Source organism: Neltuma alba, unplaced genomic scaffold, assembly GCF_004799145.2.
Source record: "Neltuma alba isolate B1F8T4 unplaced genomic scaffold, ASM479914v2 tig00011335_pilon, whole genome shotgun sequence".
In the NCBI taxonomy this organism is placed as follows: Eukaryota; Viridiplantae; Streptophyta; class Magnoliopsida; order Fabales; family Fabaceae; genus Neltuma; species Neltuma alba.
The window spans coordinates 243,946-257,203 of record NW_021636037.1 but is presented as its reverse complement, the minus strand read 5'-3'; the positions used below and the strand labels follow the sequence as shown (position 1 = coordinate 257,203).

The following is a 13,258-nucleotide window of genomic DNA, read 5'->3' as shown; positions in this document are numbered from 1 at the left end:
AGAGCATCATGATAATGCTTTAGAAATTATTATTTTGGGTTAAAATATGTTCAACACCATTAACTATTTTTCCAGCACAACATTTAATCCGGCGGAGGCGTCAGGCTTGTCAGAGTTGTTTGGCATAGCACCTCACCTCAGCTTTAGGCGCTAGCCGCTAAGGCAACATTGCCCTAAGCAAACTTCCAACATCTAATACCAAACACCACCGGAGGGTTGATGACCAGTACAACGGAAAATGCAAGCAACGGAACCAGGTCCAGGGCAAAGAGTGCTCCGCGGTAGATTCCTAGAAACATTTTGATATTGTATCGGCTTGAATTCTCACTATATACAAACAGCCGTTAACTGTGCATATTTTGAAACCAAAAACCTAATACAAAACATGTATCAAAACAAAAGTGAAAAACTTATCAAATCTTGCTGGCGAATATTATCATTTCACAATGGGCTGTAGGCTGTAGCTTTAACGCAGCATCTAGGGAGGGGTAATGTACATGATTAAATTACCAGCAGATTTATTTGTGCGCAAATTTCCCAAAAAGGAGCAACGAGGTATTCACATGGCGCCCATCAGGCAAAAGCTGCTCTGCTTTTGTAACAGTTTTAACGCGTTCTTTGTTAACCGATGGAAATGATAATGAAAGAGAGAGAGATGCCGCAACACCATCATCCTCTTGCTCATCTGCCAAGCAATCTGGAGGCTTTTCCTGACAATGCTTCTTCTCTATTTCCCCAGCAAGGAAAGGCAGCATTCCTTTATGTGTTGGTTTCATTTCACCCCCTAAAGCAAGTTCTAAATTTGGTATCTCGTCATGAAATTGATCGTCATACACATGAGGCCCTTTCAACGACGAGCTATTTGGACCCAAATGAGAATCATTAACGTCATGCGCATCAACTGGAAAGAAAGTTCTTTCCATTGTTCCCGAGTCTTCCAGGATGATTTTCTCATCACAGATTTCATCACATCCTTTGTCCTTAATTGAAGAGCCGGTACCAAGATCATTTGCATGTGACGCAAAACTGTTCCCATAAGAATCTCTACCTCCAGAACTGCTACATCCATAAGCTCCACAATCATCTGTTTTCAGCTTCTTGCTAGAATTTTCTCCATCTTCCAATTTGACGTCTGCCTCGCTCCAAAGTCTCTTGCAAGTAACTGCAGAAGTCTGCATAGCAGTGTCCATTAGATCAATGTGCCGAAACCTTTCATCATTAGGCTGCTGAAGCTTCACCCCTTCTACAGTTGGCTCTGCCTGAAGAGTCTCAAAGTCAATATACTGATCATCTTTTTGTTGCTTTTTACGCCTTTGTTGGTTGCTATCACCTGCCATTCTCTCAGAAAATCTGTCCTCACTGGCAGTGGTTGCAACACATATCTCTTGAGAGCCAAGAGAAGGAATCCCTGAAGGCAAAGACTTCTCTTCGTTAACGGATATACCCGGATCAACTTCAGTTTCCATAATCATATTCGTAACATTTGCTCCCATTGCTTCAGGAGAAGATTCAGACTCCTTTTCTGGTCCACATTCCAGTGGGCTACCTTTCTGCATGAAGCGATATTTCAAAACAAAAACAAAAAAAAATGAAAAGCAATTCACAACATATATAACAATTCACATTTTGACCCCTGAAAATATCACCAGCTTGAGCTTTGTAGTAATGCACAATTAAGCCCTCTTTTTACTTCATTTAGGTTCACTTTAGTCCCAATGTTGGCTCACAAATGGGCTAATTTTATTACAAAATAAAGAAATTCAGGACTCAGCTATATGTTCTCTTTCTTTCTTTTTTTTAATCCAGTGTATAATTAAATTAATGATATTTTTCAGGGAATAGAGGGTTAGTCTAGTCTAGAAAGCATTAACTGTTTATTTGTGATCTCAATGAAATTATCACCAGCAAAGTCAAGAAATAAAATATGCCCTAATAGCAACTACCAATTTCATCCTGCTACATCCTGCAGTAGGCATTTAACCACACAGAAAATTATTCTATTTATTTGTCCTCCTCTTCATAGAAATAGTAAAATTAGATCTCATACCATTCCACAACCCTCCTTTTACATGTCTCTTGATTATTTCATTAAGATCAGTAGATTCAACCAAACCTCTGACCAACATGCGCTTTTAGACCAGCAAATACAGCAAAGAAAACTCATCTCAGGACCACAGAACCAAACATAAATTATGGAAAGCTATCTCTACTGCAGTCTTAATCCGTGAAGTCAAATTAGCAAACCACGTTCTTCACAATATTTGACAGGAAAAAAAATTGAGGAATCTCCATCAGATCAACAATTTAACACCATTACGAAGTGCAACTAACATAATTTATATCAGGCATAAAGAGAAACTCTAATCTACTGAATCAGTCATATAAGGATATAAACATTACCATATATGAGCCAGTAGATTTCAACTCTTGACTGAAATGTGTACCACTAGCCAGACTGCTTGATGTAGGTTTGGTGTCAATTTTACCATCTTGCTCCTCTAAGTTTACTTGTGAGCCTGAGTGTGTCTGGTCAATATTAGATTCTTTTACATCAACATCCCTACCAACTGGAGCGCGATTCTGGTCTAGGGAACTAGATGGTAGAACCATACATGCCATATCCGCAGCAATTGACTGTTCATCCATTCGCTTTGGTGAGCAGTGGACCTCAGACAAAGTCATAATGGCAGTGGGAAAATCCTTTTTCACTGGCATCATACTCGAGGCAGGAATACAAGTCTTTTCCGCAGAATCTGAATGATTTATCCTTCTTCCCCTAAACACACCCCATAAGAAAAACAACATATTCCAACCTGCAATAATGATGAGATTGTTTAGCAATCTTGAAACATGTTGCTGCAAGTGAATTTAAGCACATTTTCTATTTTGAAAACAATAATGTATAGATGTAAATCTAACCCCTCATGGACCCTTAAAAAGCCACATTGGACACATCCATAATACTCTAGTGGAAAAATGACTTATGACAGTCACAGTTTTCCACGTAACACTATAAATTAGGAAGATGCATAAGTAAACTTTTTCCACATGGAACACTATAAATTATGAAGATGCATAAGTAAACTATCTCTAGTGCCTAAACTAAATTCCAGATCATAATACTTGTAACAATTTGTTATCTCTAGTGCCTAAACTAAATTCCAGATAATAGTACTTGTAACAATTTGTTAAATGGAAAATAACAAAATTCGTCAGTAAATACAATTTAATACAGTTACTATTTGTGATATCTCCTCAATACATTCCAAAGTTGCACATTAATCAATTTTTTACAAAGCATTAACATAAGCATAAATTTCACCATAGGCCCCAAAGACATGAGAATCCATCAGAGAGTTGTCTACCATGGGAGGCAGGAGCAATTTGACAGAAAAGTCAACAGTATTCCTTACGCTGTGATTTTTCAGGAAGCTGATTGGATGGGAATATGAGCAGTTCAACACCATCAAAGATTCCTTTAAGTGCCAAGTCATTCCTCATCATGTGATCCAAAAGAACGCCATAGTGTTTCTCATGACTATTAGGGGGAAAAAAAATCATTAAGAACATAAAGTTGTATAAGCCATAAAATTCATGAAAACTGCTGAAAAAAAGATCAGCACCACCAGTGGTTAATTAAGCCATTCCTTTAAATTTCATCTTCCAAGGTCATTTTCCACAACTTTCCTACAAAAGAACAATATCCATACTCTTACCTTTCAACATCTTGGGCAAAGAAGTAAAGTGCGATATTATTTTCTTTAGCACCACCTTGATGAAACTGTGAAGGCCATGTGCTCAAGCGAGGAACTTCACAGAGAGAAATTTTGGATGGTAATTTGTTCACCACTTCAAGAACCTTTGTGGAAGCAAAAGCGGACAAATGCGCTTGAAGTCCAGGACACAAGTCAGGAGGCTTTCTGCTCCTATGCAGCTCAAAGATACCCCTGAATGCCAACAAAAAATCTCATATAGCCCACCTTGACAGTACATATAGAGTAATATCGTATAAAACAAATCTAAAAGTAAAAGACAAGGAAGCTCAGGCATGAAGTTCCTTACTTCCAGATGCATTCATATTCTGGAACAGCCATCTTTGATAGAACACATGAGATCGCCAAAGGTTGACTAGGAAAGTCTCTCACAGCATTCTTTCCAATGGAAGAGCCAACAACACCTGGGTTTCCTAATTGAGAACAAGAATCATTTTGGTTTAAGTTAAGCTGCTTTTCATCAGATATGCATTTCAAAGATGCAGCTGCAGAGCTCTCAATAGTGTCCTGCCCATCGTGAATTTCTTCACCAGATGTGCTATACTTTGGTGTGCAAGAAACCAATACTTGGTCTTGAGTTGTGGCTTCACATTTCAAGTCTGCGCCAAGCTCATCCATTTGATTAGCCACTTCTTTCTTTTTGTATATTTCTGGCATTCTAAGCAAAGCTGCTTGGAGAGCAGCTTTCACATTATCACTTTTATGCATTTCCTCTATATAACTACTTGTGGTAGCAACAGAAACTTCATTACCAGATTCTTGGATTTTACCAATTGTGCAACATTCTGTAGTATGACCAGACTCCTTACACTTTTGACAGCATCCTTTGGAAGTAGCAATGGCATCTGTCTTCACACAGTCACTAGAGGTGTCTCTGGATTTCTCAACTGGATTAGCTGTTTCTCGTAATCGAGGCTGCACATCTTGTACAGATTCATCACCACTGGTATATATCCTCCCTAGAAAGTTCCAAAAAAAAAAAAAAAAACTAAGTAAGAAATACCCTTGCAGATAATATATTTAGACTTGTCTTACACGGACATAATCAAACAATGCAAACTGCTCTCCTACTGATTCTAAAACAAGGGTAAAGCTCATATATTGCATTGAAACCAAAACAGCAGCAGCAGCATATTGATAAAGGAAGAAGAAAGATGTAACATGGATGGTGAAATACTATAACAAACATAACATGCTCTCAATCAAGATCTTACCTGAACAGACTTGAGGTTCTACACCTTTACGGCCTACATTACTAATAGACTTTGATAAGGTACTTAATTTTCCATCTTGATTCACCTTCAAGTCTCGGTTGTTGCTAACTGATGAAGATTTAATAGTTTCACTAATAGTTGAGTTCTTCTGGTCACCTTTGGGTGTTGAAACAACAGAGGTAGCCGTTGTTGAGCAAACCACTGGTCGATCAACCCTAGAAAGACTTTTCTTGTCAAAGGCACTGGAGTCTTTTGCAAGCCTTGTTCCTTTCAAATCTTGAGCGGGTACAGATTTTGATGAAAGCAATTTAACTTTTGATGCAGTTGTACTTGAACGACCCAAATGCATGGATTTAAATGACACAGATTTTCCTATCATCCGGGCAGGTGTCTCCATATTCTTAGAAGTATTTTCACCAGGCCCTTTCAGCTTTTGGGGAACAACATCATCAACAGGTTTGACTCGAGGCTTTGAATTTAACACGTTGAATGAATTAGATTTCAACAGCATACCTATTCATGGAAGCAAATATGATGGAAATAATTAAACATAGGATGACAAATTTTTGCGGAACTTAAATAGGTACAAAAAATAAGAATCATGCACAATATAGGATAGGTGAATCCATACCCTTTCGAAGTAGACCCCGAGGGCCAGCAGAAGGAGAACAAGCTGTTTCCGTGTTATCACTGCCAGAGTGATTTCGAATAGGCATCTGATTATCAGTCTTCACTTTACCTTTATCTAAGCTCTTTAATGAAGATTCTTGAGAAAGTGCAACTATTCTCTTGGGGCTTGATGACTTCGGTGAACCTGAGCTTGATTCAAGAGCCTGCCTTTTTGTTAGAGGAGTCGGTTCTATATTCTCAGTCAGCCTCTTGCCAGAATGTTGTGATGTTGAACTAACTTTTGAAATTTTTCTTTCTTCAACATCTGAACCATGAAATTTGTTCCCATGAATACGTCAGCATATAACCATGGACCCAAAGCTAGCAAGGGCACTTATATACTTCCTACCCTCAATATGAAAACTGAAGCCATGCATACTCCAGATCCAGAAAGAGATAAATATGTCAGCCACCATGACTAAATCTTCTTTAATTTTATGCATAACTTAACTCTTACCTAGCCTCTGATTATATGTCTCTGCAAATTTGCATTCTTCACATTGCCAGTCTCCTTCAGGGACCTTCTTAAGCATTTCTCGCATGCAATAACTGATTGGAAAAAATAAGACTGTCAAGACTTTCTTTGCTTTGCCCCCTTCTGATGAGATTTGCACTAATAAATTGGGGGGAAAAAAAGATATGGTTTAAAATGTTATGCTTACGTGTGTTCTGCACCATCACTACACCTACTACATATGGCAAGCAGGTCTTCTCGACCAGCATCTCCACAGATATCACAAACTTTTACCTATTTACCAATCAATGAAACTGACCGTTTAATATATTCTGCTACATTAGCAAACACAAGGAAAAAAATTCTAATGCGAAATGAAAGCAGTTGTAAAAAATTAATAACATTACTGCTGATAGACTGATATTGTACCAGGGAAAATCAAGTTATGTAATTAGGGAATCAAAGATTTACAATTTATTTAGTTGTAAAGGTCTTTAAACATATATCCCTTTGATACTCAGCATTTCATTTCCAAATTAAAATTTAGGATTTTAGCTCAAGAAAAGGTTGCTTGTCTATAATGTGAATGTTTCAATTCAGAAGAACATTATAAGTAATTTCAGAATTGTTTACTGTTTCTGATTCCCTTTATACATAAAGTAACATATAGCTCAGGATCATAGAGAGCTAAGTGCATGTTTCTTCATATTTATACTTATTTTCCTTGCTACTTTAAGCAGCCAATGTATAAGCACAGCTCATACCTGATCAACTAATTAAATAAAATGGAACTTCATATGGTTTTTGCAATTCAATTACCAAAGTGTCACATGAGATGGCACATCAAAATATCATATCAATTTTATGAATATAAAACTAAAGACTGAATGCTTTTAGGAGTCTTGTACAACTAAAACAGTTAGTGACCATAAAACCATACCTTACTGAAGTAGAAATAAAATAACAGAATTGTGCCACACTTTTTGTTGGCGCGTGGCACCTTAATCTTTTGGCCATCATGTGTACCATGAGACATTTGTGTTCATTGTTTAATGTTAATGGCTTTTATCCCACAAGGAAGGGGGAAATATATCAGTTTTGCAAAGGGATTTATATGCTTTTGTGAGCTGGTGAATTCTGTGACTTGTTTTCGTACTAATTATTTAGTTGTCTAATCATGTACTTGGAGTCAGCAATATCATCTCCTTTTTTTTTTTTTGATGAAATATCATCTCCTTTTCTAATAGAGCAAATAAATAAACAAACAACATGGAAGTATAAGAAGGGTACTCACATCATGCTCAACAACATCTGATTCATCACTCTCATCTTCAGATCGAGGATCCTCCATGCCAAGTGATTCAAGTGGTTTCTCAGCTTTATCCTGCTCATCTTGGACTTCATCATTACGAGCTTCACCTGGAATGCCTCCATTGACAGCATCAGCTTCTGACTTGGAATCTATTTTTAATGAAGCTGAGGAGCTACCATCAACAAGAGGTTTCTCACCAGAAACAACCGAATTTGCTATCACTGTTCTCAATGGTGAATCAGTATTTTCTGTGAAGCATTCAGGTTTTTCTGGAATAAGAGAACGTGCATCTCTTTCCACGTCCATTAATCTGGGAATAGTTGAATGAGACTTGACACATTGAGACTTTGAATCATTGCCTTGTACCTGAGGCGAGCTCTCAATGGTATCAACATCTTTTGAAGGAGGAATCTCAGGTAAGCCACACATGTCAAAAGATTGTGCACTCCCAGATCCTTCTGCCCCTAAGATATTAACTGAAGCCGAACTACAAGATACATTTCTCCTGTCTGCATTCTTGGAATGGCTACCATTTGCTAAATTAACCTCACTGGCTCTACTAATACAAGAAGTGTTATCATCAAGACCTTCTAGGTACTTAGACTCCTGACACTTACTTGACAAAGTCAGTTTACTATCTGCATTTTCAGATAGAGAATCATGACTGGAATTGACACTGAGCACGTCAGCATGCTGAATGCTTTCATGAGCCCTGCTCCTAATAGAAGATATATCACCTTCATCCATAGAATAATGGTTACTCCCCACTAAACGGCAATTTTCATCAGAGAACTCAACCTTTGACCCCATGCAAACTCGGTTAAAATGCATACAAGATGAACAAGGAGCTGAACACACATTACAAGTCCCTGATTCACGTCTCATATCAGTGTTCTGAGTCATAGGATATCTGACGGTTGTCTTTCCAGATCCAGGTGATACCTTCAAACAAATAATAAGTAAGAAGAAAGGTGAAACCTTTGATTCAAACTCCAAATAAACAGAATCTAGCGCTCAATAATCTTTTTTGCAAGGCTAAGACTTTCCCCGATGTTAAAAGCTGAAACTTTAGATTGCATAGTACATAGGGACTAACGCTAATGATCTGGGAGAAACACAAAAGCCACATCAAACTTTATCTGATAATATTTGTGCATGTATTTGTAAGTTCATCAAATACTGGTTACACTGGCCTGCGTTGCAGGGATCACTAGCAGCAGTTTATCTAACTAAATTTGAGATCTTCCCAAATCAATTTTCAAGGTTTTGGGCAAAGTAATGCTAAAATTATCGTCAGACATAAATGCTTACCCTGGCTACTTCTGTAGGTAGGAAGGATTAGCAATCGCAAGATAATTTAAAATTCTCAACTGATTTATTCTTTAAAAGGCTTCTTTGACGTACATGGAAAGATTGAATAGCTCCCTTGAGCTAATGCCAACTTTTTTTGCTTTTGTTTTGTTCCTCTTGTAACGCCCTCTTAAGAAGGAGTTCATATACCCAATAACTTTACTTTTCACTAATAAATAGTCTCCAATAAAAATAGAAAAGAAACAAAACAACATAGGTCAGAATTGAAGTCTTATCCGTGTAGAATTCAGCATGGATCAGCCACCATAGTAACATGGCCAAAATCAATAAACTAGAATTCTTAATATATAACTGGAAAGAATGATACACAAGACTAATTGGAGCTCAACAGAAGGCAAGTACGAGACATATAATCTTAGCCACCATGTTATCTCACCATACGCTCCTGAATATGATCTCTTCATCCACGGGTCCTGGCATACAGAAACTCCATCTCAATATTGCTGTCATCTAGAAAGTAGATCCAAACATCATTAACAACAACCGCCCAACTAAGAAGAAAAAACACTTAGCAATGATCCTTCCAGTACATTGGTAACCAAAAGAATCCCGTAAACACCCAATCATTGCAACCACCGCAAGGGAACCTAGTGGACTAACAAACCCGTTAATGAAGATTCCATCAAAACACCAAAACTATTCGATTAAAGGGTTTCAAACCCTAAACCCACCAACAGTCAATTAGTTAATCCTATTTGAACAAGTAACCAGCTTCGCCAACATATTCGTATCAAAACCATAAAAAACGATATTCATATTAATTGTAGATAATCAATGAATAGCTAATAACAACTGGGAAATAATTGACATATACGTATAACAACTAATAACAAGTACAAAGATACATGTAGCAACTAATTTGCAACAATCAGAATGAAACCCTAACCGGGAGATAATTGACACGCCCCTTGCTTTAAAATCATCAGAGTCGCATTGCAAATATACTCCAAGGTTTCGGTCATTGCCGACGGCCATCAGAGGCCCAGTGACTCCGATGTCGATATCAGTCGCAGAAATCTCTGCCCTAGAACTTGTAGGATATCAGAGTTTTCACTGTGACGACCACCGAACCCGAATTCAAAGTAAAAAGGTACAGAACAGAAGACAACACCCAGATGAACATGTACTTAGATATGCATATTACAGAGGATCTGATGCAATTGTTTTGAATTTATATATAACAATTACTATACCAATAAATAGGTGGATTTTCTTTCTCTGCCTTCCACGGCCTCTGATCTGAAGGTGAAAAAAAAAAAAAAAACTTGCAACAGTATTTTTTATTAAAGAGAAAGAGAATCCATCTAATAAAGCTGGCTTAAACCACCCCCTTCTCTCTCTATCTTTCTAAAATTTCTGGATCCAGATACGTTTTACTTCTCTGAAAATTTTTCCTTTTAACTCACTAAATTTTTCTAAAATGGACAAAAAAGAAAATTCACAGTAAATGTAAGTAAATCTGAACCTACAAATTTTCTTGCTTGTAGAATTTATGCGAGTCTTTCCGTTTAAGATGCTTTTTTTTTTTTTTTCTTTTGCAATAATTTTCTTGATTTATTTTTGTTTCATAAGTCAAGGGGAATGAAGGGTACGCTCCGCACGTGTAAGGTTCCTGAAACGTATCGCTGAGTTGCGTGTGAATTTGAACTGAACACGTGAGAAAGGTGCGCGTGAGGGTTGCGTGGGTCAGCAGTAACGCCCCTGTGGCATGCGTCTCACCCTCACATTTCCATTGCTGATTGCCCGAATACGGTATACAAGTTTCTTTTTTTTTTTTTAATTCTTAATATAAAATCTATTTAATTAATTTAATTAGATTAAAAAAAATTATATAAGTCAATTAATTATAAAATATGATATATTTTTTTAAAATACTATAATTATCTTTCATAACATCATCCATTCCTCTCCTATTTAAGTATAAATGAGGGAGTATCAATAAAAGTAATTTAGAAAAAATTGATAAATATGAAAAATAAATTTTATATCTAGGAGCAAATCAATTCAATAATTAAGTCTTATATTAATACCGGAAGTGTCCTAAAAGTTTATCCACCACCATGATTTTCTTTGGGTTAAAATCTATCCGTCCAAATTTAAGAAGAGCTAAATAATATTAGCGTCATTAAAATTTGTTTTTTTACCAGTTATATCCCCAATTAAAGAAAAAAAATTAAGGATAAAAAATACTCATGAACTTATACTAAAAGTTCATCAAACACTGTATAATTTTTAATTAACGTATCAAAATACCCTAATCTCAAAGGGTTATTGCGTAGGAGTGTATTAAAGATTTATTTTTATATCCCAATCTTCATAATTAAAAAAGATTATTGATGTTGCTTAATAAATTTTTTCTTGATCGACACATTTTTTATCCTTTTTTTTAAATAAAATCTAGCTAATTGTTATAGTTATCATATTAATTATGCTGAAAATAGCATAAATATTATATATAATGATTAAACATTTTTGTGACTTATCATGTTTTATATTTAGCATCATTATTACTTTTTTCCGAGGTGTTTTAATTTTAGAAAATTGTTAAATAAAGTAAAAATAAATAGATATTTACATTTTATTCTTTTAATTAGTATTTATTTGATATTTGAGATTTTTTATTCAATTTAGAAAACTTATAATTAAATCTCAATAATATATATATATGTATATGCATATGTATACATGAGGATGCTCTAAAGTTTGTTCAAAATAAAAAATTTGAATCCATAGGATGGACATTTTTCTTGGAAGGAAAATAAACCAACAAGACCATGGAGAGGTAAAAGGGAGATGGTAATTTCTTTTTTTTTTTATTAACTTGAGATATTTTGATACTTTCATAACAAATATTGTGGGTCTCACTATCAAAAAGTGGATTTAAATTCTCCAAAAAATTGAACATTAACGTAAAATAAATTTTAGGTTAACTGCTAAATTTAATAATATAAAATTGAGGATAAACACAATTCTATATGTTATTGATACAAACAACTTATTTTCAAAAGACACCGATAATGTTTACTAAAAAACAGATTGGGTAGATAAATTACTTACCGTTGCAGCTTAAACTTTTTTACACAAGTTATTTTAATTATAAAAATGTATTATAATTAATAATCTCTAACACAATCTAGGATCTATTTGGATTAGCGATTGAAAAAATAGTTTATTATCAATTTGACTTTTAAAAAATTTAAATCGAGTAAAAGTTAAATTGGGTGGTGTGAATTGTATTTGAATTGGATTTTATAAAAGTTAGTTTGTGAAAGTAAGTTGTTTGGATTATGATTGAATAAGTAATTTTAATTTGTAAAATTGCTAAAATGAGTAAGACTTTTATTAAAAAGTAAAAATAAAAAAAATCAATTTACATAATATACTAATTTTAAATTATTTCTAAGCTTCTATTGATCTCATATATTTTCTTTTTTTTTAATCATTTATTATAAAGGTATATTTGAAAACAAAAGTATATTTCTAACTTATTCATTATTTTCAGCTAATTTTAACTGATTTTTTGTTATCTACAAATTAGTTATTTAAGACTTATAATAAAAACCAGAGGAGGTATTAAATTTCTTAATTTTTTTTCTGTCTATATTTCAAAAGTCATAAGTCATAAGTAATTAATTTTTACTAATAACGTGTTGTAGCTTTTTATGCAAAAATGAGATTGTTCCATTGCCAACCCAAACACCACAAATGTTTCAAACTTCCGCTTGAAAAAAAGTAACTTATTGCCCTCCAAATACTGAGCCAAACAGCTCCTAATGCAATAGTCCTTTGAAATCGAGGTATTTTAGTACTTTTATAAAAATTATATGATATTTGGTAAATTTTTGGTATAAATTTGTGTATTTTTACTCTTAACTTTTTTTGTTTTAACTGGAGATATTTTAGTACTTTCATTAAAAAAATAATGGGTCCTACAATTAAAAAAAAAAGCAAACGTTAGTTAATTTTAATGATACTGGCATTATTGAGCTCTTTTTAAACTAATAGATTTGAATCCCAAAAAAAGAAAAAAACTGATAGTGTTGAATAAATTTTTGATATATTTTTATTAGTATTTTTAACCTTTAACCCTTTAATTTTTGGCCAGACAAAATTAACTTTTTTTTTACTACAGGTCTATTATATGGTTATCATATAGTATAACATTATTACTTCTTTTTTTTGCCAACATATCATCTTTACAATATGTTAATAATATATGTATCATAAAAGTATGACAAAACCATATACTATTTATTCATAATTTCGTAGACTTTATAACTACATAGGATGCATGGTAAAATTGATTACAAACCCACATCAAAAATGAAATCCATCAAACTTTAATCCATGCAGACATGTTAGTTTTTTTTTTTTTTTTTCTGGACTGAATATAGCCATGCTAGTTTTGATTATTTTCTTGCCCTTTTTGTTTTTGTGCGCCAACGATTATTTTCTATGGATTGAT

The 13,258-nt window shown here is 34.5% G+C and overlaps 1 protein-coding gene across 11 annotated transcripts; it reads right to left on the bottom strand.

Moving 5' to 3' along the window:
- Positions 1-258: 258 nt before the first annotated feature.
- On the bottom strand, positions 259-10,016 carry LOC114712078 (uncharacterized). Of its 11 annotated transcripts, XM_028896541.1 has the most exons (13): positions 9,680-10,016; positions 9,122-9,243; positions 7,405-8,364; positions 6,319-6,404; positions 6,114-6,205; positions 5,619-5,927; positions 4,988-5,500; positions 4,526-4,732; positions 4,063-4,441; positions 3,717-3,947; positions 3,414-3,538; positions 2,401-2,813; positions 259-1,550 (listed from the first exon to the last, which is right to left on the bottom strand). In XM_028896541.1, the coding sequence occupies exons 2-13, from the start codon at positions 9,140-9,142 to the stop codon at positions 519-521; spliced, it is 4,368 nt and encodes a 1,455-aa protein (XP_028752374.1). In that variant the 5' UTR covers positions 9,143-9,243; positions 9,680-10,016; the 3' UTR covers positions 259-518. The 11 variants fall into 11 exon arrangements, with proteins under 11 accessions (XP_028752374.1, XP_028752364.1, XP_028752367.1 ...); XM_028896531.1 differs by having other exon boundaries at positions 4,063-4,732; XM_028896534.1 differs by having other exon boundaries at positions 4,063-4,732; positions 5,619-5,921.
- Between the last annotated feature and the right edge of the window lie 3,242 nt (positions 10,017-13,258).

What these genes read in the sequence shown, in the direction of transcription:
- LOC114712078 (XM_028896531.1), bottom strand. Translation starts at nt 9,142, where the DNA reads ATGTCTCGTACTTGCCTTCTG. An exon ending in AGAACCTCAAGTCTGTTCAG is followed by an intron (nt 4,733 to 4,987) that starts GTAAGATCTTGA and finishes GGAACTTTCTAG; the next exon opens with GGAGGATATATACCAGTGGT. An exon ending in AATCTACTGGCTCATATATG is followed by an intron (nt 1,551 to 2,400) that starts GTAATGTTTATA and finishes CGCTTCATGCAG; the next exon opens with AAAGGTAGCCCACTGGAATG.